At 38.0% G+C, this 24,874-nt stretch overlaps 1 protein-coding gene across 7 annotated transcripts in view; it reads right to left on the reverse strand.

Moving 5' to 3' along the window:
* Nucleotides 1-2,468: 2,468 nt before the first annotated feature.
* Nucleotides 2,469-24,874, reverse strand: part of AKAP7 (A-kinase anchoring protein 7) — a 142,689-nt gene continuing 120,283 nt past the window's right edge. For 4 of the 7 annotated variants that reach the window (XM_061207041.1, XM_061207046.1, XM_061207045.1 and 1 more), the window contains one exon: nucleotides 3,218-3,891. In XM_061207041.1, the coding sequence (XP_061063024.1) occupies nucleotides 3,695-3,891 (197 nt within the window). In that variant the 3' untranslated portion in view covers nucleotides 3,218-3,694. Of the gene's footprint in view, nucleotides 3,011-3,217; nucleotides 3,892-24,874 lie in introns of those variants that run through there. The other 3 variants (XM_061207040.1, XM_061207042.1, XM_061207044.1) reach the window with 1 other exon arrangement.

Genomic DNA, 24,874 nt, shown 5'->3' on the forward strand with positions numbered 1-24,874 from the left:
AGGATGCTATAAATGGGACCAAGTTCAAAGCTGGCAGAATCTTGCCCTGCTGTTGAAAATATTACTTTTTTGACATCCCTTAAAATATTCATATAGGATCTACTATTTTACCAGTGACTGAAAATGTTGGAATCTGATTATAAATGTAAATATGTGCCACTAGGTTTCCCTATGTGACGTCGACAGAGCCTTCCAGAATTCTAAGTCTCTTGTAGACAACAGATGCACTAGAGCAGCCCAGTCAAGAAGGCCCCAAACATGGGTAGCTGTCCCAGACATGGCATCCGCAGGACTAGCATCGAAGTATAGTCACAAAGAGTCTAGGGTCCTTGGAAATCACCTGGCCAAATCACCTGGCACCACTCTGTTTCAATACAAAAAAGTGAATTGGTTTGTTCAGAATCATTGTCAGTGGTGGGCCCAGGTCCGCCTCCTGGACCAAACCAATGCTCTTTCACCAACCACGCAGCCTCCCTGTCGGAGACTAGCCTACATAACATACTATACCAACTTAGGACAACATAGTCTGTCATATGACCCAACGAGCAATTATTCTATGACTTTGACTAATGGGGAAAAAGTCATTTCATATATTTCCAATCCCAAACTTTGATTTTTGCAAATTAATGTCTTAATTAGATTTTTTAAATGGAAACAAGAAGATTTATCTTACTGTACACTTTCCATTGTCTTTATAAACCTGCTTAAATGAAGATTTCACTGATAAAAACTGGAATCTTTAATCCTTAAATTAAATATCTGGGTTTTTTTTTTTCCAGTTCCGTCATATCAGCTGACCACTCTCCTACGTTCATAGAACTTCAGGGCTGCAAGGGAGCTGGTTTAGTCAAAAGAAAGTGACTTTCTCTTTGTTCCACATCCTTAACTTGTGAAATGATTTGTACTCGGTGAAGAGAGGAACTGCCACATTGTGGAAAGAGCGTGGCTTTGAAGTAGAATAGACCCAAGTTTAAATTTAGCGCTACCTTTTATTAGCTTTATAAATCGCCATTTAACCATTTAGAGCCCCAGTTTCCTAGTTTCCTAATCCGTAAAACAGAACCAGTAACTTCCTAACAGCGTCACTGAAGGGAAGAAATGTAATAATGTGCCAAAATCACCTCGCTCACAGCCAGGTATTTAACAAATGGGAGGTATGATTCTTAAGTAAAAGAACAGTAGGGCATGTAACCCCAGATTGCAAAAAGGATACTTTTTTAAGCCTTTCAAATTGTTGGGAAGGGTTGGAGTAGCTCCTTGAGGATAAAGAGATTTATAGATGTATGTTAAGAAGTGCTATTTTTCCTGAAATATTGTTAACTTAGGTTCTGGGAGGAGCCCTGGGTTGTAGTTCAGGTCCTGTGCCCTAGCAGCAGAATGGCTTTGGATATGGCACTTGATCTCCTTAGGACTGTTTCCTCACTTAAAAGACAAGGCAAGCCCCCAAATACCTTTGCTTCCCACTTCGAGGGCTGACTTAAGGAAGCCGTCTACAAACAGTAAAGCCCTCCGCCCCCAGGAGGGACTCCTGGTAAGCAGCTCCCAGGTCTTTGCATCTGGATGGACCCTCTCTCTTCATCTCTGCTACTGACATCACTTCAGTGACCCACTGTTAGCAGTTTATGAGATGCTATTGAGATTTTCTTTGCCTTCAATGTTCTGTTGTTAATTCTCTGTGAAGCTGACTGATTTGAAGAGATTTAAAAGTCTCAGGTTAAAGGTGCTCTGCCAGCTGTGCTATCTTAGCATGAAGGACAAAAACGTAAAAGTTAAGAAACACTAAACTATCAGAGCGCCCGTTTCTGACTTCACTATATTCACAAAGATCCAACAGCTTCTAAGAGTGAGAAAAAAAATGAAGAAAGGCAACAAGGGAAAACAATACATTTATTAACAGGCATGAAAATGCATAAACTCACTTATAAATAAATGTAGTATAATCTACCCAGTGAAAAAATAGCTAAAATCCATGAGTAAACTGGATTTTATCTTTGAAATGATTACATATTTGATCTCTAATAATTTCCCCCTCCATCATGATCTCTTAGTAGCAGCAATTTTACACTGACTATAGAAAAAGCTGTTACCAGTGATTATCGTATGGGAGGGAAACTTTTCAAGAATTTTCTTTAAAAATGAACCAGTGCAAACAAATTCAGATTATGAGGGATACAGTAAGACCAGGGGCTTACCTTCAGAAAAGTAGAAAATAAAAATCCCAAACATTCATTAAGAAATGAAAAAGCAAATTACATTTTGATCACTGAAAAATAACACATATGGATATTATAAAACATTCTTAACCAGTGACTGCAATAATTACATTTATAAATGTTCATTCAAGTACTAGTGATCAATAAACATTCAAAGTCTCATTAAAAGTAACACTAGGCACAGATACATGTGAACAATGCTTCTTTTGATTTAACAACAAAAATCATGTCAATAGGAGACAAGTTACCCTTAAAATACTGTATTTTTTTTTTTTTGGCTGTAAATGATTTTCCACGGTCTGTATATTTTATTTGTGAGGACCCAACGAACATCTCACAATGGCTAATTAAGAAGTCCTTTCTATAAAATGAATCTCGGTATTATAGAGATAAACATTCTAAAACACAAGTTTAGCTTAAAAATAACAGTGCAGAATCAGTTTTCTTTGGTAAGAAATTGTTAACTCCTTACCAATGTTGGTTTGCTGTTGTGCACACTCTATCAGAACACTTCTGTGGTATTTACCAAAGAGCTATTTAATGAGCTGAAAAGATTTCATAAACTCTGGTACCACGATAGCAATGTAGAGCTTACATCAAAATCGCGCTGAAATCAACATCATTTCCTTCATTACTGTTGTTAATGAATCTTCCTTCAAAAAGCTCCCTCCTAATTTTGGCCTGAGTCTCAGGCTTTAATAAAAGTTCCTTTATCTGTTTCACTTTGGACTGCAGACCCATCCTCTCTCGACGCAAAGCTTCATTAATTAAGTCCCGGATTCCAATAGGTTTCTGGCCTATGGAAAAAAAATTATATGATACATTTTACATACAAATGCCAATGAAAAACATTAAATATGGCACACTGACTTATCAAAAGAGGGTTAAAAAAGAAACCTTTAAAATGCTGCCCACATTTTATAGAAAAGGTTGCATTTCACCAAAAATATATCATTTACATGAAACAAACTTACTGTAAATAAAGATCACTGCATAGCGACAGCACACATAGGACAAACATGAAACATTATGGACTAGCTATATGGATAATAATTTCAACAGTGATCATTTTAATCGTAGCACTTGTTAGCTCTGTGTGTGTTTTGGCCTCAGATAAAGTAGTCAAATGCCCTGCTAAGCAATATAAATGGCAGTATTCCATTTACGGCAAGGCCCCTTCCATGGCCTTTGAGTCCACGGGGCATCACGCAAAATCCTCTCTCCCACAGCCTCGGCTGAGGGCAAGTAAAACCTGGGCCATTCTTCCTTCATAAATTAATTTCCTCTGATAGTCCCAGCACTCCATTTCTCTTCTGTTGTGTTTCAGGAATGCAAACACATCGATCATGAAAGTATTAGGCAATCTCCACAGAATGGACAAGAGACACTTAAATAGCACAATGCAAATTAGTCCATTGACTCGGCAGAGGGGAGCAGGGATGCTTCTCACGGAGCGGCGGGGGCCTGCCTGCCTTCGGGTCTCATTTCCTGTTGTTGTCACTGTCAGTGCCATTCCTATCAGCCTCTTCAGTTTTCACAGAGCTCCCATCCCCTGGCTTGTTTTTGTTCTGTGTTTCTTCCAGATACTGCTGGACAGCCTTGAGCACCGCATTCTCCACGAGCCTCTTACTGAGCCTTACCAGTTCAGCATCATCGGGCTCACCTCCATTCTTATCACCTACATTCCACAATAGAGAAGATAGGTCACTGAGATCATATTGCCATAGAAACTCAGCATGCAGGGGCCAGCTAGTTCAGTTAGTTACAAAGAGCAAGTGTCCTTCAGTCTGGTAAACTGGATCTATAAATCCAAGAATACTGGCTTGGCTTTTCATTTGGTATTTGCAGAAGCAGGAGACTGCCTGTCCCTGAAGACTTCAGGTTGAAAAGCAGTTCATTAGCCCCAATCTAAAAATATTCTACCTAGCAATGCTGGAAGTTCCCTATTTCTACATGGGATTTTTGTTTTTCTCTTGTCCAAAAGTGATTACTACTACCAAAGTCCACATACCCACCACCTGGAGCCTCAGACATGTGAAACCACCAACAAGATGTATTTGCTTCTACTTCGCCACTACCAAACGTCAGGTAATTGAGATTTCCTAATCAACTAGCCACATAGGATCAGTAATTTTATAACCCTTGGCCTGGATGGTTGTTAACAAAGTCTCAGCCCTCCCATGAAGACAAAGGCAATTACTACTGCTAGGAAATGGTTAAAATAAGCTTGTAAAACTAATATTCTTTTTAATTTCAGAGCTATCACTGCAATTTAAGAAATAGGAAACTCTTCGAGGAAGAGTTAGGATTATGACATTCAGTTACTAGATGTTAGTATTTTATAGCCATTTTGCTTCCCTGCTAGTGATGATCAAGGTTAAACTATCCTTTCATTTTTCTGTAAAAGGGCTGGTTGTCATCTGTTCAAATGCTGCACATTTCCCACTCATTCTCTTTCTTGTCTCCCTTAACTGAGGAAAAAAAACTAGGGGGCTCATCTCTCACGCCCAGTCAGTCCTTCATCTCCTTCCACTGAGCTATGGATCCAGGAAGGCAGATGACTGGAAGCAAAGACATCTGAGCACCTAAATATATTAAGTAAATGCTAACAGATCTCAAGGGAGTGATAGACAGCATTACAATAATAGTAGGGGATTTTAATACTCTACTTTCAACAATGGATAGATCATCCAGACAGAACATCAATAAGAAATTGATGTTCAAATATAGTTCAAATCAAATTGGATTTGAACTATACTTGAGGCCAAATGGACCTAAGAGACATATAAAGAACATTCCATCCAACAGCACCAGAATACACATTCTTCTCAAGCACATACGGAACATTTTCCAGGATAGATTATATATTAGGCCACAAAACAACTCTTAGCAAATTTTTAAAAATTGAAATCACACCAAGTATCTTTTTCTGACCATAATGGTATGAAACCAGACATCAGTAACAAGAGGAAAACTGGAAAATTCACAAACATATAGAAATTAAACAAACACTCATGAACAACCAATGAGTCAAAGATGAAATCAAAAGGGAAATTAAAAACATATATCTTGAAACAAACAAAAATGGGAACACAACATACCAAAGCTTATGATCCAGCAAAAGTAGTGTTAAAAGGGAAGTTTATAGCAATAAATGCCTGCACTAAGAAAAAAGGATGATCTCAAGTAAACAACCCGAACTTGGGACTTCCCTGGTGGCCCAGTGGTAAAGAATCTGCCTTTCAATGCAGGGGACGTGGGTTAGATCCCTGGTCAGGGAACTAAGATCCCACATGCCACGGGGCAACTAAGCCCATGCGCCACACTGCTGAGCTTGCGCGCCTCAACTAGAGAGACCGTGTGCTGCAAACTACGGAGCCCAAGCATTCTGGAACCCACACGCCACAACTACAGAGCCCACACACCCTGGAGCCTGTGCGCCACAACTAGAGAAGAGAAAACCTGCACACCACAACTAAAGAGAAGGCCGCGGGCCACAGCGAAGAGCCCACGTGCCACAACGAAAGATCCTGCATGCCTCAACGAAGATCCCGCGTGCCACAACTAAGACCCAACACAGCCAAAAATAAATAAATAATAGATAACTCTTAAAAAAAAAAACCTAACTTGACATCTCAAGAAACTAAAATATAAGAACTAAGCCCAAAGTTAGCAGAAGGAAGGACATAAAAATCAGAGAAGTAAATGAAATAGAAAATAGAAAAACAGTAGAAAAGATCAATGAAAATAAGGGTTGTTTTTTTGAAAAGATAAAACAAAAACAAAAGACGTTTAGCTAGACTTACCAAGATAAAGAGAGAACTCAAACAAAATTATAAAGAAAGAGGAGACATTACAACTGATACCACAGAAATAAATATCATAAGAGACTACTGTGAACAATTATAGGCCACTAATCAGACAACCCAGAAGAAATGGATAAACTCCTAGAAACATACAACCTTCACACCTGAATCATGAAGAAACAGACAATCTGAACAGACCAATAACAAATTTAAGATTAAATCAGTAATCAAAAACCTCCAATAAATAAAAGCTCAGGACAGTATGGCTTTATGGGTGAATTTTACCAACTGCTGATGTGCAATAAATCTTATTACTGTGCTGAGATTGTGCACAACGTCTCCTCCAAGAACTGCAAAGCCATTGCGGAGAGAGCAGCCCAGCTGGCCATCAGAGTCACCAAGCCCAACGCCAGGCTGTGCAGCGAAGAAAATGAATAGACAGCTAGTGTGCACGTTTTGTTTGTGTTAAGAAAACCGTAAACTGGCAAAAAATAAAATAAAATAAAAAATAAAGAAGAATTAATACCAATTCTTCTCAAACTCTGCCAAAAAAAAAAAAAAACCCACCAAAACAACAACAACAACAACAACAACAAAAACCCGAAGAGGACATAACACTCCCACACTCATTTTATGAGGTCAGCATTACCCTGATATCAAAGCCAGGTAAGGATACTATAAGAAAAAAAAACAAAAAAACAAAAAAAACCCCAGGCCAATACCCTCAAAAATTTAGATGCAAAAACCTCAACAGAATACTAGCAACCAAATTCAACAGCACATTAAAAGGATCATACACCATGATCAAGTGGGGTTTATTCTAGGAATGCAAGGATTCTTCAATATACGCAAATCAATCAACGTGATACACCATATTAACAAATTGAAGGAGAAAAACCATATGATCATCTCAATAGATGCAGAGAAAGCTTTCGACAATATTCAACACCCATTTATGATAAAAGCCCTGCAGAAAGTAGGCATAGAGGGAACTTACCTCAACATAATAAAGGCCATATATGGCAAATCCACAGCCAACATTGTCCTCAATGGTGAAAAACTGAAACCATTTCCACTAAGATCAGGAACAAGACAAGGTTGCCCACTCTCACCACTATTATTCAACATAGTTTTGGAAGTGTTAGCCATGGCAATCAGAGAAGAAAAAGAAATAAAAGGAATCCAAATCAGAAAAGAAGAAGTAAAGCTGTCACTGTTTGCAGATGACATGATACTACACATAGAGAATCCTAAAGATGCTACCAGAAAACTACTAGAGCTAATCAATGAATTTGGTAAAGTAGCAGGATACAAAATTAATGCACAGAAATCTCTTGCATTCCTATACACTAATGATGAAAAATCTGAAAGTGAAATTAAGAAAACACTCCCGTTTACCATTGCAACAAAAAGAATAAAATATCTAGGAATAAACCTACCTAAGGAGACAAAAGACCTGTATGCAGAAAATTTAAGACACTGATGAAAGAAATTAAAGATGATACAAATAGATGGAGAGATATACCATGTTCTTGGATTGGAAGAATCAATATTGTGAAAATGACTATACTACCCAAAGCAATCTACAGATTCAATGCAATCCCTATCAAACTACCACTGGCATTTTTCACAGAACTAGAACAAAAAACTGCACAATTTGTATGAAAACACAAAAGACTCCGAATAGCCAAAGCAATCTTGAGAAAGAAAAACGGAGTTGGAGGAATCAGGCTCCCTGACTTCAGACTATACTACAAACCTACAATAATCAAGACAGTATGATACTGGCACAAAAAACAGAATTATAGATCAATGGAACAGGATAGAAAGCCCAGAGATAAACCAACACACATATGGTCACCTTATCATTGATAAAGGAGGCAAGAATATACAATGGAGAAAAGACAGCCTCTTCAATAAGTGGTGCTGGGAAAACTGGACAGGTACATGTAAAAGTATGAAATTAGAACACTCCCTAACACCATACACAAAAATAAACTCAAAATGGATTAAAGACCTAAATGTAAGGCCAGACGCTATCAAACTCTTAGAGGAAAACATAGGCAGAACGCTCTATGACATAAATCACAGCAAGATCCTTTTTGACCCAACTCCTAGAGAAATGGAAATAAAAACAAAAATAAACAAATGGGACCTAATGAAACTTAAAAGCTTTTGCACAGCAAAGGAAACCATAAACAAGACCAAAAGACAACCCTCAGAATGGGAGAAAATATTTGCAAATGAAGCAACTGACAAAGGATTAATCTCCAAGATTTACAAGCAGCTCATGCAGCTCAATAACAAAAAAACAAACAACCCAATCCAAAAATGGGCAGAAGACCTAAACAGACATTTCTCCAAAGAAGATATACAGATTGCCAACAGACACATGAAAGAATGCTCAACATCATTAATCATTAGAGAAATGCAAATCAAAATTACAATGAGATATCATCTCACATCGGTCAGAATGGCCATCATCAAAAAATCTAGAAACAATAAATGCTGGAGAGGGTGTGGAGAAAAGGGAACCCTCTTGCACTGTTGGTGGGAATGTAAATTGATACAGCCACTATGGAGAACAGTTTGGAGGTTCCTTAAAAAACTAAAAATAGAACTACCATATGACCCAGCAATCCCACTACTGGGCATATACCCTGAGAAAACCATAATTCAAAAAGAGTCATGTACCAAAATGTTCATTGCAGCTCTATTTACAATAGCCAGGACATGCAAGCAACCTAAATGTCCATCATCAGATGAATGGATAAAGAAGATGTGGCACATATATACAATGGAATATTACTCAGCCATAAAAAGAAACGAAATGGAGGTATTTGTAGTGAGGTGGATGGAGTTAGAGTCTGTCATACAGAGTGAAGTAAGTCAGAAAGAGAAAAACAAATACAGTATGCTAACACATATATATGGAATCTAAGGGAAAAAAAAAAAAAAGGTCATAAAGAACCTAGTGGCAAGACGGGAATAAAGATACAGACCTACTAGAGAATGGACTTGAGGATATGGGGAGGGGTAAGATGTGACAGGGTGAGAGAGTGGCATGGACATATATACACTACCAAATGTAAAATAGATAGCTAGTGGGAAGCAGTCGCATAGCACAGGGAGATCAGCTCGGTGCTTTGTGACCACCTGGGGGGGGATAGGGAGGGTGGGAGGGAGGGAGATGCAAGAGGGAAGAGATATGGGAACATATGTATATGTATAATTGATTCACTTTGTTATAAATCAGAAACTAACACACCATTGTAAAGCAATTATACTCCAATAAAGATGTAAAAAAATAAAAAAAAAATAAAAGGATCATACACCACAATCAAGGGATATTTATCCCTGGGATATAAAAATGGTTCAACATATGCAAATAAATCAATGTGATACACCATATTAACAAAATAAAGGATAAAAATCATATGATCATTTCAATATATGTAGAAAAGACATTTGACACAATTCAACATCCCTTCATAATAAAAACTCTCAACAAATTGGGTACGGAAGGAACATATCTCAACATAGTAAAGGCCATATATGACACACCCACAGCTAACACACTCAGTGGTGAAAGGTTGAAAGCTTTCCCTCTAAAATCAGAAACAAGGCAAGGGTGCCCACCCTCACCACTCTTATTCCACATAGTAATGGAAGCCCCAGCAAGAGCAACCAGTCAAGAATAAGAAAAAAAAGGCATCTAAATCAGAAAGGAAGAAGTACGATTGTCTCTGTTTGCTGATAACATGATCTTGTGTATAGAAAATCCTAAAGACTCCACCCAAAAAAACTGTTAGACCTAATAAACGAATTCAGTAAAGTTTCAAGATACAAAATCAACATACAAAAATCAGTTGCATTTCTATACAGTAACAATAAACCATCTGAAAAAGAAATTTTAAAAATAATTCCATTTAAAATAGTATCAGAAACAATAAAATACTTGGAAATAAATTTAACCAAGGAAGTGAAATATCTATATACTGAAAACTATAAGATTCTGATGAAAGAAATTGAAGAAGACACAAATAAATGGAAAAATACCCCATGTTCACGGATTGGAAGAGTTAATATCATTAAAATGTCCATACTATTGAAAGCCATCTATAGATTCAATGCAATCCCTATCAAAATTACAATGGCATTTATTCACAGAAATAGAAAAAAAAAATCCTAAAATTCATATGGAACCACAAAAGACCCCCAAAAGCCAAAGCAATGATGAGAAAGAACAAAGCTGGAAGCATCACACTTCCTGATTTCAAAACAATATGGTACTGGTATAAAAAAAAGACATATAATAGGCCATGGAGCAGAATCAAGAGCACAGAAATAAACTCACACATATATGGTCAACTAATATTTGGCAGTGGAGCCAAGAATACATAATGGGGAAAGGATAGTCTTTTCAGTAAGTAGTGCTGGGAAAACTGGATATCCACATTCAAAAGGATGAAATTTGACCCTTATCTTACACCACTCACAAACATTACCTTGAAATGAATTAAGGACTTAAGACCTGAAACTATAGCATTCCTAGAAGAAAACATAGGAAAGGAGAAAAGCTCCTTGACTTTGGTCTTGGCAATGCCTTTTTTGGATATGACACCAAAACAACAAGCAACAGAAGTAAAAATCAACAAGTGGGACTACATCAAACTAAAAAGCTTCTGCACAGCAAAAGAAGCAATCAACAAAATGAAAAGGCAACCTACAGAATAGCAAAAAATATTTGCAAATCACATATCTGATAAAGGGTTCATATTCAAAATATATAAGGAACTCATACAGCTCAATAGCAAAAACACAAAAAAATCCTATTTAAAAATGGACAGAGAACTTGAATAAACATTTTTCCAAAGAAGACATGCAAATGGCCAACAAGTACATGGAAAGGTGTTCAAATCACTCATCATCAGGGAATGCAAATCAAAACCACAATCAGGTATCACTTCACACATGTTAGAATGGCTATTATGAAAAAAAACAAGAAATAACAAATGCTGGTGAGGATGTAGAGAAAAGGGAACCCTTGTGCACTATTGGTAGGAATGTAAATTGGTGCAGTCACTATGGAAAACAGTATGACGATTCCTCAAAAAAATTAAAAATACCATTACCATGCGATCCAGCAATCCCACTTCCGGGCATATATCTGAAGAAGATGAAATCACTATCTCAAAGAGATATCTGTGCTCCCATGTTCACTACAACATATTTCACAATAGCCAAGACATGGAAACAACCTAAGTGTCCATCAATGGTTGAATGGATAAAGAAAATGTGGTGTACATATATACAATGAAATATTTTTCAGCCATTAAAAAGAAAGAAATCCTGCCATTTGTGACATGGATAAACCTTGAGGGCATTATGCTAAGCGAAATAAGTCAGAAAAAGACAAATACTGTATGATCTCACTTACATATGGAATCTAAAAACACTGAACATATAGAAACAGGAGAATGGAGGTTGCCAGGAACTGAGGGGGATAGGCCCGGAAAATATGTTGGTCAAGGGAACACACTTTCAGATATAAGATGAATAAGTTCTGGGGCTCTAACGTACAGCAAGGTGACTACAGTTAACAATACTGGATCCTATACTTGAAAGTTGCTATGAGAGTAGAGCTTTACTGTTCTCAGCATAACAACAAAATTATGTGAAGTGAAGGATATGTTAACTAATCTTATTGTAGCAAACATTTCACAATATATAAATGTATCAAGTCATCACCACTGTACACCTTAAATTTATATAATGTTATATGTCAATTATATCTCAATAAAGCTGGAAAAAAAGAAGTAATTAGAACGCTCACACATTAAACATCAGCTCAGTTTTGGAATATCACCCATGACCTCCAGAAGCCAAAAGCCCAATGCCGCACTTACGACCTCAGGTCTGGGACAGGCAGACACAAAGGGTGTGAACAGGAAGATGGACAATATTTTCTAACCTCACATGTAACAGGGATTGGAATACAAAAGCATATACGCCAAGGGTGAGAACTGGCTCCTAACCCTCCTTCTGAGCCCCACCACTTCTCCTTAACACATGTCCGAGGCCAATTATGCTTATAACCATCATTCCTAGCAACATCCAAGCAGAAGAGGGATGGGTTAAAGGCCCATCTGGACACGCTACAGTGGGAGGCCTTAGCAACTGCTCTCCCCTCAAAAGTGACAATATGGTACTCCAGACTCATGATCAAAAGTCCTGGATAGTAAGCTTTAACTCAGTGATCTCTATATAGAATTTACTAAACTAAATATGTCAAGATATTGTTAAAAGAAAGATAAAGAAATTCATTACTAATACCATACTTGGGAGCAAGTTAAGACTATTTTTATTAGTAAGAATGAATAAGTATATTGCCTAATATTTAAAGAATTCTATTAATCTTACAACACAGTGTTTATACTGTATAGATGCACCTCCAGATGTGTTACCTGGAACTATTTTATAGTGGTTCTTCAAATTTAAGAGGGAAAATCAAACTTCACATGAAGAAATACTTCTTAAGTACCCTTCAATACACTGTAAACGACTCTCTACATCTGCCACCCTATTTGTGCTCTGCATCTAGGCCAGAGATTGCATTCTTGCAGCTCTTCCTGACCCCAGTCAGCTTTAAGATAACATCACTCGTCACATTACTGATACATCACCAGTAAGATAATAGAGTTGGATTTGAGTCTAATCATTACTTAGTCTCCAAGAAGCATCTCAGGTCAAAAAGTGTGTGCTTCAGTGATTTCTCTCAGTATACAATAAAGTGTCCCATTACTTCAAACATTAAGAAATTTAAAACACAAAAATCTTCCCACAAAAAGTTAATTTTCCCTTCTGACTTTCATATTTCTGTTTATGCTTTTCCTACTAACCAAGACAACCAAGCTCAAAACAAGATTATTACCATCTTTAACTCCTTCCTTTCCCTACTCAACCCACTTCATCACCAAGTCTTATCCATGTGCCCTTCACAATTTCTCCCCTCTTCAATGCATCTAGTATAACACCTCTGGATTAAGATTTCTAAAATATCCCTTTTACTCTCCATTTTCTCCACAGGAAAATTTAAACTTGCCTTCCAAGGCTTTCCAAAATTTACCTTTGGTGATCACCTACTACTGTCGCACTTCCACTGTCAGCTGCCAGCATCTCCTCAGGAACCTCTTCACCATTCCTTATTTCTAGGCAGTCCTCCTTCTCTCTCACCAACTAAACTCCCATCTACTCCATGAAGCCTTCCTTGACTAACCCAGACAGAAGGGATGAGCTTCCAATGGATTACTATAACTCTGATTACATGTATAGTACATGGTTGCTTGTCATTCATTCAACAAGGGTGCATGGAGGACGTACTATATACCCGGCTATTTTAGCCTACAGTGATACAGCAGAGAACAAAGCTAAGTCCTGCTGGTTTTCCTTTTTTAATTTCTTTACAAATTATGAGCATTACTTATCAATGTATTTATTCACCAACTACTGATTCAGTATCTGCTCTGCTAAAGACACATCTTGAGTGCAGAAACCATGTCCTAGTCTTCTCAGTTATCTCCTGCTCTGCTACTCCATGGCACGGCAATAAGAGCTCAATAAATATTTAGCTCAAGGGAACTGTGGACTAAAAGTCCTTGCAGGCAGCAGCAACACTTTTTAAATGTTCCTATTTTCCTATAAGGATAGCACACCATGGCCAGAAATTTAAGTTTAATATTAAATTTCAATTGAGAACAGAGAATTCTAGAATAATCCAAATATCCATGTGAAAAATCTCCATCTACTCACTCTGCTTGATGAACCTGGTCAGTATGCCAAAATATCCAGCCTATGGGTCAAATATTAACTATCTACAATAACAAACTAATTAACCAATCAACAAAAAATAAATTTATAAATGAATCTTCCAGATCTGTCCTGGATTCTTGCCCCACCTATGATTTCCACAAAGCATCCTCAGACTATCAACATTGGCCCAGGGAAAAGCCTATTGGAAGGCTCGTCACAGAGCCCTGCGAGAACGCAGCAATTCAAGAAATGCATATCTTCGTTCCAGTGAGACTTTTTGTGTTCCCACTTTCAGTAGACTTAATTCAGCTTGACTGAAATTAAGCTTGACTGAAGGCATTTTAAGATTAAAGTATTTTTCTTTTGACCACTACTTGAATAAAGTCATCTGTCTCCCACAGTGACCTCTAAGATAAATGACTGCATTCATTTTACCTGAAGCCTAGTTAACAATGGCAGTTCAATGTGTCACCGCAAGGTACATGATTTATCATTCGATATTCCAACAAAAGTACACACAAAAAATATTCCCAGTGGGAGGAATCTAAAAAGAAATGATACAAATGGACTCATTTACAAAACAGAAATAGACTCAGAGACTTAGAGAAGGAACTTGGGGTTACCAGGGAGGAAGGGCTGGGGGAAGGGATAGTTAGGGAGTTTGGGATTCACAAGTACACACTGCTATATTTAAGATGGATAACCAGCAAGGACCTACTGTACAGCACAGAGATGTGGCATGTTATGTGGCAGCTTGGATGGGAGGGGAGTTTGGGGGAGAATGGATACATGTATATGTATGGCTGAGTCGCTTTGCTGTGCACTTGAAACTATCACAACATTGATAATTGGCTATACCCCAGTACAAAATAAAAAGTTTAAAAAAATAAAATAGGGCTTCCCTGGTGGCGCAGTGGTTGAGAATCTGCCTGCTAATGCAGGGGACACGGGTTCGAGCCCTGGTCTGGGAGGATCCCACATGCCGCGGAGCAACTAGGCCCGTGAGCCACAACTGCTGAGCCTGCGCATCTGGAGCCTGTGCTCCGCAACAAGAGAGGCCACGATAGTGAGAGGCCCACGCACCGCGATGAAGAGTGGCCCCCGCTTGCCACAACTGGAGAAAGCCCTCGCACAGAAACGAAGACCCAACACAGCCAAACATAAATAAATAAATAAATAAATTTAAAAAATAATAATAATAAAATAAAATAAATAAATAAAATAAAATAAAATAAAATAAAATGTCTGCACTTTTTATGTTAAAAAAATATTCCCAATGTATGCAGCACCCTCTCGACAAAAAATATTCTTTCTTGGTCTACCAAGGTTACTTACTATCATACCTATTTAAAATGACAGATTAATCTTTCTCTTTGACACTGTTTTTTTTAGAAATCCCCCCCCCCCGCCAGAATATTTTTAATCAATTTCTTAGGAGAATACTAAAAATATAAAAGAAAGGTAATGAGAAATGCTATCAAGTCCACCAAACATAGTAGTGTCCCTAAAAGAACAGACTTAAGAAACTTTTCAACAAATTTGAAGGAAGCAATTCCACTCTCTGTAAGAGTTGTAACATCATTAATCCACGGTATGTACCCAAGATTCAGCTTTTATTTATATTACCTGAGATCGCTGATACCAAGCCAGCACATAGATAAAATTTATATCTCTGATTATAAAAAAGAAAATAAGTGACCTCCTTTGTGGTAGCAAGAATATGTGCTACCTACTGAGATAATTTAAGGTCAACATTAATGTGGGTCAGCTGTTTTTATGTGTGAGCTGACCCAATAATTGCTTAATTGATATCACATGAAGGGCTCCAGAAACCATTACCACCCTCCACCCAATGCCAATATCTAGGTGCCTATTTGTCCTGACAAGAATAGATCATATTAATAGTTTTTAAAAGAGAACCAAAAAAGTCTTCATTACAATGCCATGTAAGATCTAAGAGAAAGAGTGCAAACACATTAAAAGTTCTCATTTGTCCCAATCAAAATCCCAGCAAATTATTTTATGAATATCAACAAACTGATTCTGAAGCTTACATGGAAAGGCAAAAATAAACATTATAACCAACACAATATTGCAGGAGAACAACAAAGGCAGAGGACTGACACTACCCAACTTCAAGACTAACTATAAAGCTACAGTAATCAAGACAGTGTGGTATTGGCAAAAGAACAGACAAAAACATCAGTGAAAGAGAACAGAGAGCCCAGAAATAGACCCAGACAAGTGTAATCAATGTAATCTTTGAAAAATGAGAAAAAGCAATACAATGGAGCAAAGACAGTCTCTTCAACAAATGGTGCTGGAACAACTGGACATCCACATGCAAAAAACTAAATCTAGACACAGACCTGAAACTCTTCACAAAAATTAACTCACAATGGATCATAGACCTAAACGTAAAAAGCAAAATTATAAAACTTCTAGAAGAAAACACAAGAGAAAAGCTAGATGACCTTGGGGATGGCAGTGACTTTTTAGATACAACACCAAAGGCATGATCCATGAAAGAAATAATTGATAAGTTGAACTTCACTAAAATTAAAACCTTCTGCTCTGTGAAAGACAATGTCAAGAGAATAAGAAGACAAGCCAGAGTCTGGGAGAAAACATTTGCAACAGACACATCTGATAAAGGACTGTTACCCAAAATATACAAAGAACTCTAAAAGCTCAACAGCAAGAAGACAGACAATCTGGTTTAAAATGGGCCAAACAGGTACATGAACACATGCTCAACATCACTAATCACCAGGGAACTACAAATCAACACCACAATAAGATATCACCTCACACCTGACAGAATGGCTATTATCAAAGAAACCAAGAGATAACAAGTGTTGGAAAGGATGTGGATAAAAGGGAATCCTTGTTGCTGGGAATGTGCATAGGTGCAGCCACTATGGAAAACAGTATGGAGCTTCTGCAAAAAATTAAAAACTGAACTACCATGTGATCCAACAACTCCACTTCTGGGTATTTATCCAAAGAAAAAAAACCATTAACTCAAAGAGATTATATGCACTCCCATATTCAAGGCAGCATTATTTACAATAGCCAAGATAAGGAAACAACCCAAGTGTCCATCAATGGATGAATGAAGACAGAAACTGTGGTACATACATACAGTGGAATATTATTCAGCCATAAAAAAGAATGAAATCTTGCCACTTGTGACAACAAGGATGGACCTAGAGGGCATTATGCTAAGTAAAATAAGTCAGACAGATAAAGACAAATACTGTACGATATTACTTATACGTGGAATTAAAAAAAAAACCCAAACCCATAGATACAGAAAACAGATTAACAGTTGCCAGAGGCAGGGGGCTGGGGGTAGGTGAAATGGGTTAAGGGAGTCAAAAGGCATAAACTTCCAGATATAAATAAGTCATGGGCATGTAATGTACTGCCTGGCAATTATAGTTAACAATACTATACTGCACATTTGAAAGTTGCTGAGACAGTAAATCACAGAAGTTCTCATCATGAGAAAAACAATCCTGTAACAATGTGTGGTGATGTATGTTAACTAGACTTATTGTGGTGATCATTTTGCAATATATACAAATATCAAATCATTATGCTGCCTAACTGAAACTAATATAATGTTATATGTCAATTATACCTCAATTTATAGAAATGGGCTGAGGACCTTCATAAATACCTCATCAAAGATATACAGATGGCAAATAAGCATATGAAGAAAGGCTCCACATCATATGTCATCAGGAAAATGTAAATTAAAACAATGATATATCATTATACAACTATTAGAATGGCAAAAACTGGAGCACTGACAACACCAAATGTTGGTGAGAATGTGGAGCAACAGGAACTCCCGTTCATTGCTGATGGGAAGACGAAATAGTATGGCCACTTTGGAAGACAGTTTGGCAGTCTTACAAAGCTAAACATATTCTTACCATATGATCCAGCAATCATGCTCCTTGGTATTTACCCAAAAGAGCTGAAAACTTATGTCCACACAGAAACCTGCAGAGGGATGTTATAGCACTCTTACTCATAATTGCCAAAACTTGGAAACAACCCAGACATCCTTCATTAGGTGAAGAGATAAACTGTGGTACATCCAGATTATGCAATATTATTCAGGGCTAAAATAAAATGAGTTATCAAGCCATGAAAAGACATGAAAGAACCTTAAATGCATATTACTAAATGAAAGAAGACAATCTGAAACGGCTACCTACTGTATGATTCTAACTATGTAACATTCTAGAAAAGGCAAAACTATGGAGACAGTAAAAACATCAGTGGTTGCCAGGGGTTGGGAGAGGGGAGAAAGGGATGAATAGGTAGAACACAGAGTACTTTTAGGGCAGTGAAAATACTCTGTATGATACCGTAGTGATGGGTATGTGTCATTACACATTTGTCCAAACCCACAGAATGTACAGCACCAAGAGTGAACTGCAATGTAAACTATGGACTTTGGGCGATTACAGTGTGTCCACATAGGTTCATCAATTGTTAACAAATGTACTGCTCTGGTGAGGGATGCTGATAATGGGGGATGTTATGCATGTGTAAGGGTAGAGGGTACATGGGAGATCTCTGTACCTTCCTCTCAATTTTGCTGTAAACCTGAAACTGATCTAAAAATAATAGTCTTAATTAGAAAAAAAATATTCTCACTTGCTGACATCCCAAGTATCAAAAAAACTTGAGTTGGTATCTGAACCAAGGCTTCTTAAGCACCATCCCATCACCTGCACAATTTTGCCCTTCTCATTCCTGCAGCATAATGTATCCTCCTTAGAAGCAAAATCCTTTTTAGCTGCGCTTACGTTTTCTTTCACCTACATAGACTAAAATAAACACTAAATATAGATCTACAGGCTATTCAGAAAGTTGAGGTGGCACGCTCAGCTTCCTTGCACACCACCTGCAACTCATCGGAGATGAGGGACAGGTCAAGAACTGCCCCCAAGTACACATTTAAACTGACACCATCCTCGGACACTTGTCTGCCAACACTGTGGAAAACAGAGTTGCTGTAAAGAAAGCTCCCCTCTTCTTGTCAAATACCAGAACTCTCCCCCACCCCCAACACACACACACCAGAAAATGTTAGAATTAAAACAACAGAACCATATTTTAAATATTTTCTAGAATATAAAGTCCAAAGAGGAAAGAATCCTGCCTTTGTAAGTTTTATTCTTGATTTAGTGGCACAGAATAAATTTTTTAAATGATGATGTTTTATGCACAAAAGGACAACTGCCAGGGGTTCTGGAGAGCACTATACTCCAACACTCCACCCTCACCATTTTTAAATTGGAGGGGTAGGAGTTGATTGCAATTAGACTGAATATCAATAGTAGCCTTGAGGGGAACCAAAGAGGAGATAAGGTCCAAAAGGCAGTGACCTGCAACCTCAGTGGGCAGAGGCATGACGCGGGTGGCCCCAGCCAAAGCTGTCATGATGACTAAGGGTTCTGAGCCCCTTGAGTCTTTTGCTAACACAGCTGGTACCTCCAGAGTCTTCCCTTCCCTCCACTGTTCCCCGAATCACCACCTGAAGCCAGCCCCCTCACACATCCCTGTAGGAACCTCCAAATCACATGGCTGAGGATGATTTCTATGACTGGTACCCTCAAGACTGCCCTTCATATAGTCATATCAGAGGTGGGACATGACATATGCCCTGGATGTTTGTAGGCCAAAAACAGTCTACCAAAGAACTCTTCCCAGACATACACAATAGCCTTTTAGATAGACTTCTCTGTTTCGGTCTGTAACATCAGTTTTCTGAGTTCACACTATGGTCCACATTGTTCTTTACACAATTTCTGCTGTCATGCTGTCATTTCTCATTGGAAACCTTGATGATGTGATAGAACTATCAGTGGTGATGTGGCAGAACTCCTAATATGTGTGCAAGGAGGGAAAAACATGATATACATATGACTTTGAAATCCAATTCTGCCATTTTCTATCTGCACAGGCTTGTTCACAATCTCTCCAAATTTAAATTTCCCATCAATGGGCCAGCTGCGAGGATAATACACCTTGCATTGCTGCTGTAAACGTAAGAGATAAGGTATGGAACATGGCTCACATTGTGCCTGGAATGTAGCAGGCTATCAAAGTAGGATAATCATTTTATTAGTACATTTTATACATCTGTTATGATTAAATCTGAGTTCAATTTATTTTAAGAAGAATGGTCTCAATACGTACTAAATACCAATCATTAATTTACTCAAACACCTTATTAAGTGCTTACTACATGCCATTACTAAGTATTTAACAAGAAATAAGATATAGTCTCTGACCACACAGAAGTCGGCCTAGGAGGATGACTAATAAACAATGATTGCAAAACAACGGGTGAAATGCTCTAACAGAACATGTGTTCTGGGTCCAATGGAGTTGGGAAGGGATAACAAGTTTAAGCTTCACAGAGAAGGTATGTCAGCTCAGTGAATAGGCATTTACAGGCACAGGGTAAGGGAAAGCAGAAAGGTTTTCCACACGTAACAAAGGCATGGGTATGTGCACAGAAGATGGAAATGCACGATGCACTTGGGGAACTGGAGGTACTTCCGTGGTGCTGGAATAAAGAGTTCAGAGTGCCATGGGTGGGGCAGGGATGGTGCAGGGAGAAGGCTACAGAGCAGATAGGGATGAAGGGCCCTATGGACCACGTTATGGAGTCTAACTGCATTCTATAGGCAATAGGCAGCCACTGAAGGATTTTAAGCATAGCATATTTTAGAAAACTCACTGTGATAGCCCACGTGGAATATAGAAGAAGGACTAGAGGAGGCAAAATAGAGACAAGTTTTGCAATAGACAAAAAGAGAAACAATGAGGACCTGAACTGTGGTAAATGCAATAGGAAAGAAAGGGACACATTACAGAGAGAGTAAAGAAACAGGAATACTGGCCATTGGGCCAATTTAATCAGCAGAGGATGTTAAGGAAAGCAGAAGGGGAGTGCAAAACACACATATATATATATAAAGAAATATATATAATATAATATACATATAAAGAAAAAATGGCCCAAATGTTTGACAGGCAATAAAAACCATAATCCTAAAATCAAGAAGCTCAGAAAATATCAAGTATCAGAAATGTGAAGAAAATCACACCAAGGAACATGATGATCAAATTGCTGAAAACCAATAACAAAAGAAAATCATAAAAGCACCCAAAGGAAAAAGGATGCATTATACAGAGGAACAAAGACAAGAATGACAGCAGACTTATGCATGAGAAACAATGCAAGCCAAAATACACTAGTACAACATCTTTACTAAAAGAAAAAGAAAAGGCAACTTAAAATTCTTCATCTGGACACATTACATTTTAAAAGTGAGGATGACAGAAATATTTTTTTCAGACATATAAATGCTGAATTAATCCATCATCAGCCAACTAGCACTAGAAGAAATGTTAAAGGAAAAAGTTAAGGCAGCAGGAAAATGAGACTAGATGGAAATTTCGATCTATTCAAAGATGAGAAGAGAACTAAAAACTGTACACATATAGATGAAAATAAAAGACTTTCTCTCATTCTTAATCTCCTTAAAAGACAAATAACTGTTTTAAATGGGGTTTATAAAATACGTAGAAATAAAGTATATGGTAGCAACAGCACAAAGACTAAGGGAAAATGGAAATAATTGTCATAAGCTTCTTATGTTAAATGTGAAGTGGCATAATATTATTTGAAGGCACACGATTGTAAGTTAAGTATGTATATTTTGAAAATCTAGAGCAACCACTAAAGTAAAAATAAAAAAGAGGCATAACTAATAAACTAATAATGAACCTAAGATGAAATCCTAAAACTTCTTAATATAAAATAACACAATAAAAGAGGAGAAAAGGGAAAAAAGAGCAGATCAGACAACTAGAAAACAACAAGCAAACTGGGTGATTTAAACTCACCCATATTGGGAGATTGGTTCAAGATGGCAGAGTAGAAGGACGTAAGCTAACTCCCTCTTGCAAGAGCACCAGAATCACAACTAACTGCTGAACAATCATCGACAGGAAGACACTGGAACTCACCAAAAAAGATACCGCACATCCAAAGACAAAGGAGAAGCCACAATGAGACGGTAGGAGGGGCGCAATCACAATAAAATCAAATCCCATAACCGCTGGGTGGGTGACTCACAAACTAGAGAATAATTATACCACAGAAGTCCACCCACTGGAGTGAAGGTTCTGAGCCCCACGTCAGGCTTCCCAACCTGGGGGTCCAGCAATGGGAGAAGGAATTCCCAGAGAATCAGACTTTGAAGGCTAGCGGGATTTGATTGCAGGACTTCGACAGGACAGGGGGAAAGAGAGACTCCACTCTTGGAGGGCTCACACAAAGTAGTGTGCGCATCAGGACCCAGCGGGAAGGAGCAGTAACCTCATAGGAGATTGAACCAGACCTACCTGCTAGTATTGGAGGGTCTCCTGCAGAGGCGGGGGCGACTGTGGTTCACTGCAGGGACAAAGACACTGGCAGCAGAAGTTCTGGGAAGTACTCCTTGGCCTGAGCCCTCCCGTAGTCCACCATTAGCCCCACCAAGGACCCTGTGGGCTCCAGTGCTGGGTCACCTCAGGCCAAACAACCAACAGGGAGGAAACTCAGCCCCACACATCAGCAGGCAAGCAGATTAAAATTTTACTGAGCTCTGCCCATCAGAGCAACACCCAGCTCTACCCACCACCAGTCCGTCCCATCAGGAAGCTTGCACAAACCTCTTAGACAGCCTCATCCACCAGAGGGCAGACAGCAGAAGCAAGAAGAACTACAATCCTGCAGCCTGTGGAATGAAAACCACATTCACAGAAAGATAGACAAAATGAAAAGGCAGAGGACTATGTACCAGATGAAGGAACAAGATAAAACCCCAGAAAAACAACTAAATGAAGTGGAGATAGGCAACCTTCCAGAAAAAGAATTCAGAATAATGATAGTGAAGACGATCCAGGACCTTGGAAAAAGAATGGAGGCAAAGATCAAGAAGATGCAAAATATGTTTAACAAAGACATAGAAGAATTAAAAAACAAACACCTAGAAGAATTAAAGAACAAACAAACAGAGATGAACAATACAATAACTGAAATGAAAAATACACTAGAAGGAATAGCAGAATAACTGAGGCAGAAAAACGGATTAGCAGAATAACTGAGGCAGAAGAACGGATAAGTGACCTGGAAAACAGAATGGTAGAATTCACTGCCACAGAACAGAATAAAGAAAAAAGAATGAAAAGAAATAAGACAGCCTAAGAGACCTCTGGGACAACATTAAACACATTAACATTCACATTATAGGGGTCCCAGAAGGAGAAGAGAGAGAGAAAGGACCCAAGAAAATATCTGAAGAGATGATAGTCGAAAACTTCCCTAACATAGGAAAGGAAACAGCCACCCAAGTCCAGGAAGCACAGAGAGTCCCATACAGGATAAACCCAAGGAGAAACACGCCAAGACACATAGTAATCAAATTGGCAAAAATTAAAGACAAAGAAAAATTATTAAAGGGAAAAACGACAAATAACATACAAGGGAACTCCCATAAGGTCAACAGCTGATTTCTCAGCAGAAACTCTACAAGCCACAAGGGAGTGGCACAATATATTTAAAGTGATGAAAGGAAAGAACCTACAACCAAGATTACTCTACCCGGCAAGGATCTCATTCAGATTCAGTGGAGAAATCAAAAGCTTTACGGACAAGCAAAAGCTAAGAGAATTCAGCACCGCCAAACCAGCTCTACAACAAATGCTAAAGGTACTTCTCTAAGTGGGAAACACAAGAGAAGAAAAGGACCTAAAAAAACAAACCCAAAACAATTAAGAAAATGGTAATAGGAACATACATATCGATAATTACCTTAAATGTGAATGGATTAAATGCTCCAACCAAAAGACACAGGCTTGCTGAATGGATACAAAAAAAAGACCCGTATATATGCTGTCTACAAGAGACCCACTTCACACCTAGGCACACATACAGACTGAAAGTGAGGGGATGGAAAAAGATATTCCATTCAAATGGAAATCAAAAGAAAGCTGGAGTAGCAATACTCAGATCAGATAAAATAGACTTTAGAGAATGTTACAAGAGACAAGGAAGGACACTACATAATGATAAAGGGATCAATCTAAGAAGAAGATTTAACAATTATAAATATATACGCAGCCAACACAGGAGCACCTCAATACACAAGGCAACTGCTAACACCTATAAAAGAGGAAATCAACAGTAACACAATAATAGTGGGGGACTTTAACATCTCACATACACCAATGGACAGATCATCCAGACAGAAAATTACTAAGGAAACACAAGCTTTAAATGACACAATAGACCAGACAGATTTAATTGATATTTATAGGACATTCCATCCAAAAACAGCAGATTACACTTTCTTCTCAAATGCACACGGAACATTCTCCAGGATAGATCACATCTTGGGTCACAAATCAAGCCTCGGTAAATTTAAGAAAACTGAAATCATATCAAGCATCTTTTCCAACCACAAGGCTATGAGATTAGAAATAAATTACAGGGAAAAAAATGTAAAAAACACAAACATATGGAGGCTAAACAATAAGTTACTAAATAACCAAGAAATCACTGAAGAAATCAAAGAGGAAATCAAAAAATACCTAGAAACAAAGGACAATGAAAACACAATGATCCAAAACCTATGGGATGCAGCAAAAGCAGTTCTAAGAGGGAAGTTTATAGCAATACAATCCTACCTCAAGAAACAAGAAAAATCTCAAATAAACAATCTAACCTTACACCTAAAGGAACTAGAGAAAGAAGAACAAACAAAACCCAAAGTTAGCAGAAGGAAAGAAATCATAAAGATCAGAGCAGAAATAAATGAAATAGAAACAAAGAAAACAATAGCAAAGATCAAGAAAACTAAAAGCTGGTTCTTTGAGAAGATAAACAAAATTGAGAAACCTTTAGCCAGACTCACCAAGAAAAAGAAGGAAAGGACTCAAATCAATAAAATTAGAAAAGAA

This window comes from Eubalaena glacialis, chromosome 12, assembly GCF_028564815.1.
Source record: "Eubalaena glacialis isolate mEubGla1 chromosome 12, mEubGla1.1.hap2.+ XY, whole genome shotgun sequence".
NCBI lineage: Eukaryota > Metazoa > Chordata > Mammalia > Artiodactyla > Balaenidae > Eubalaena > Eubalaena glacialis.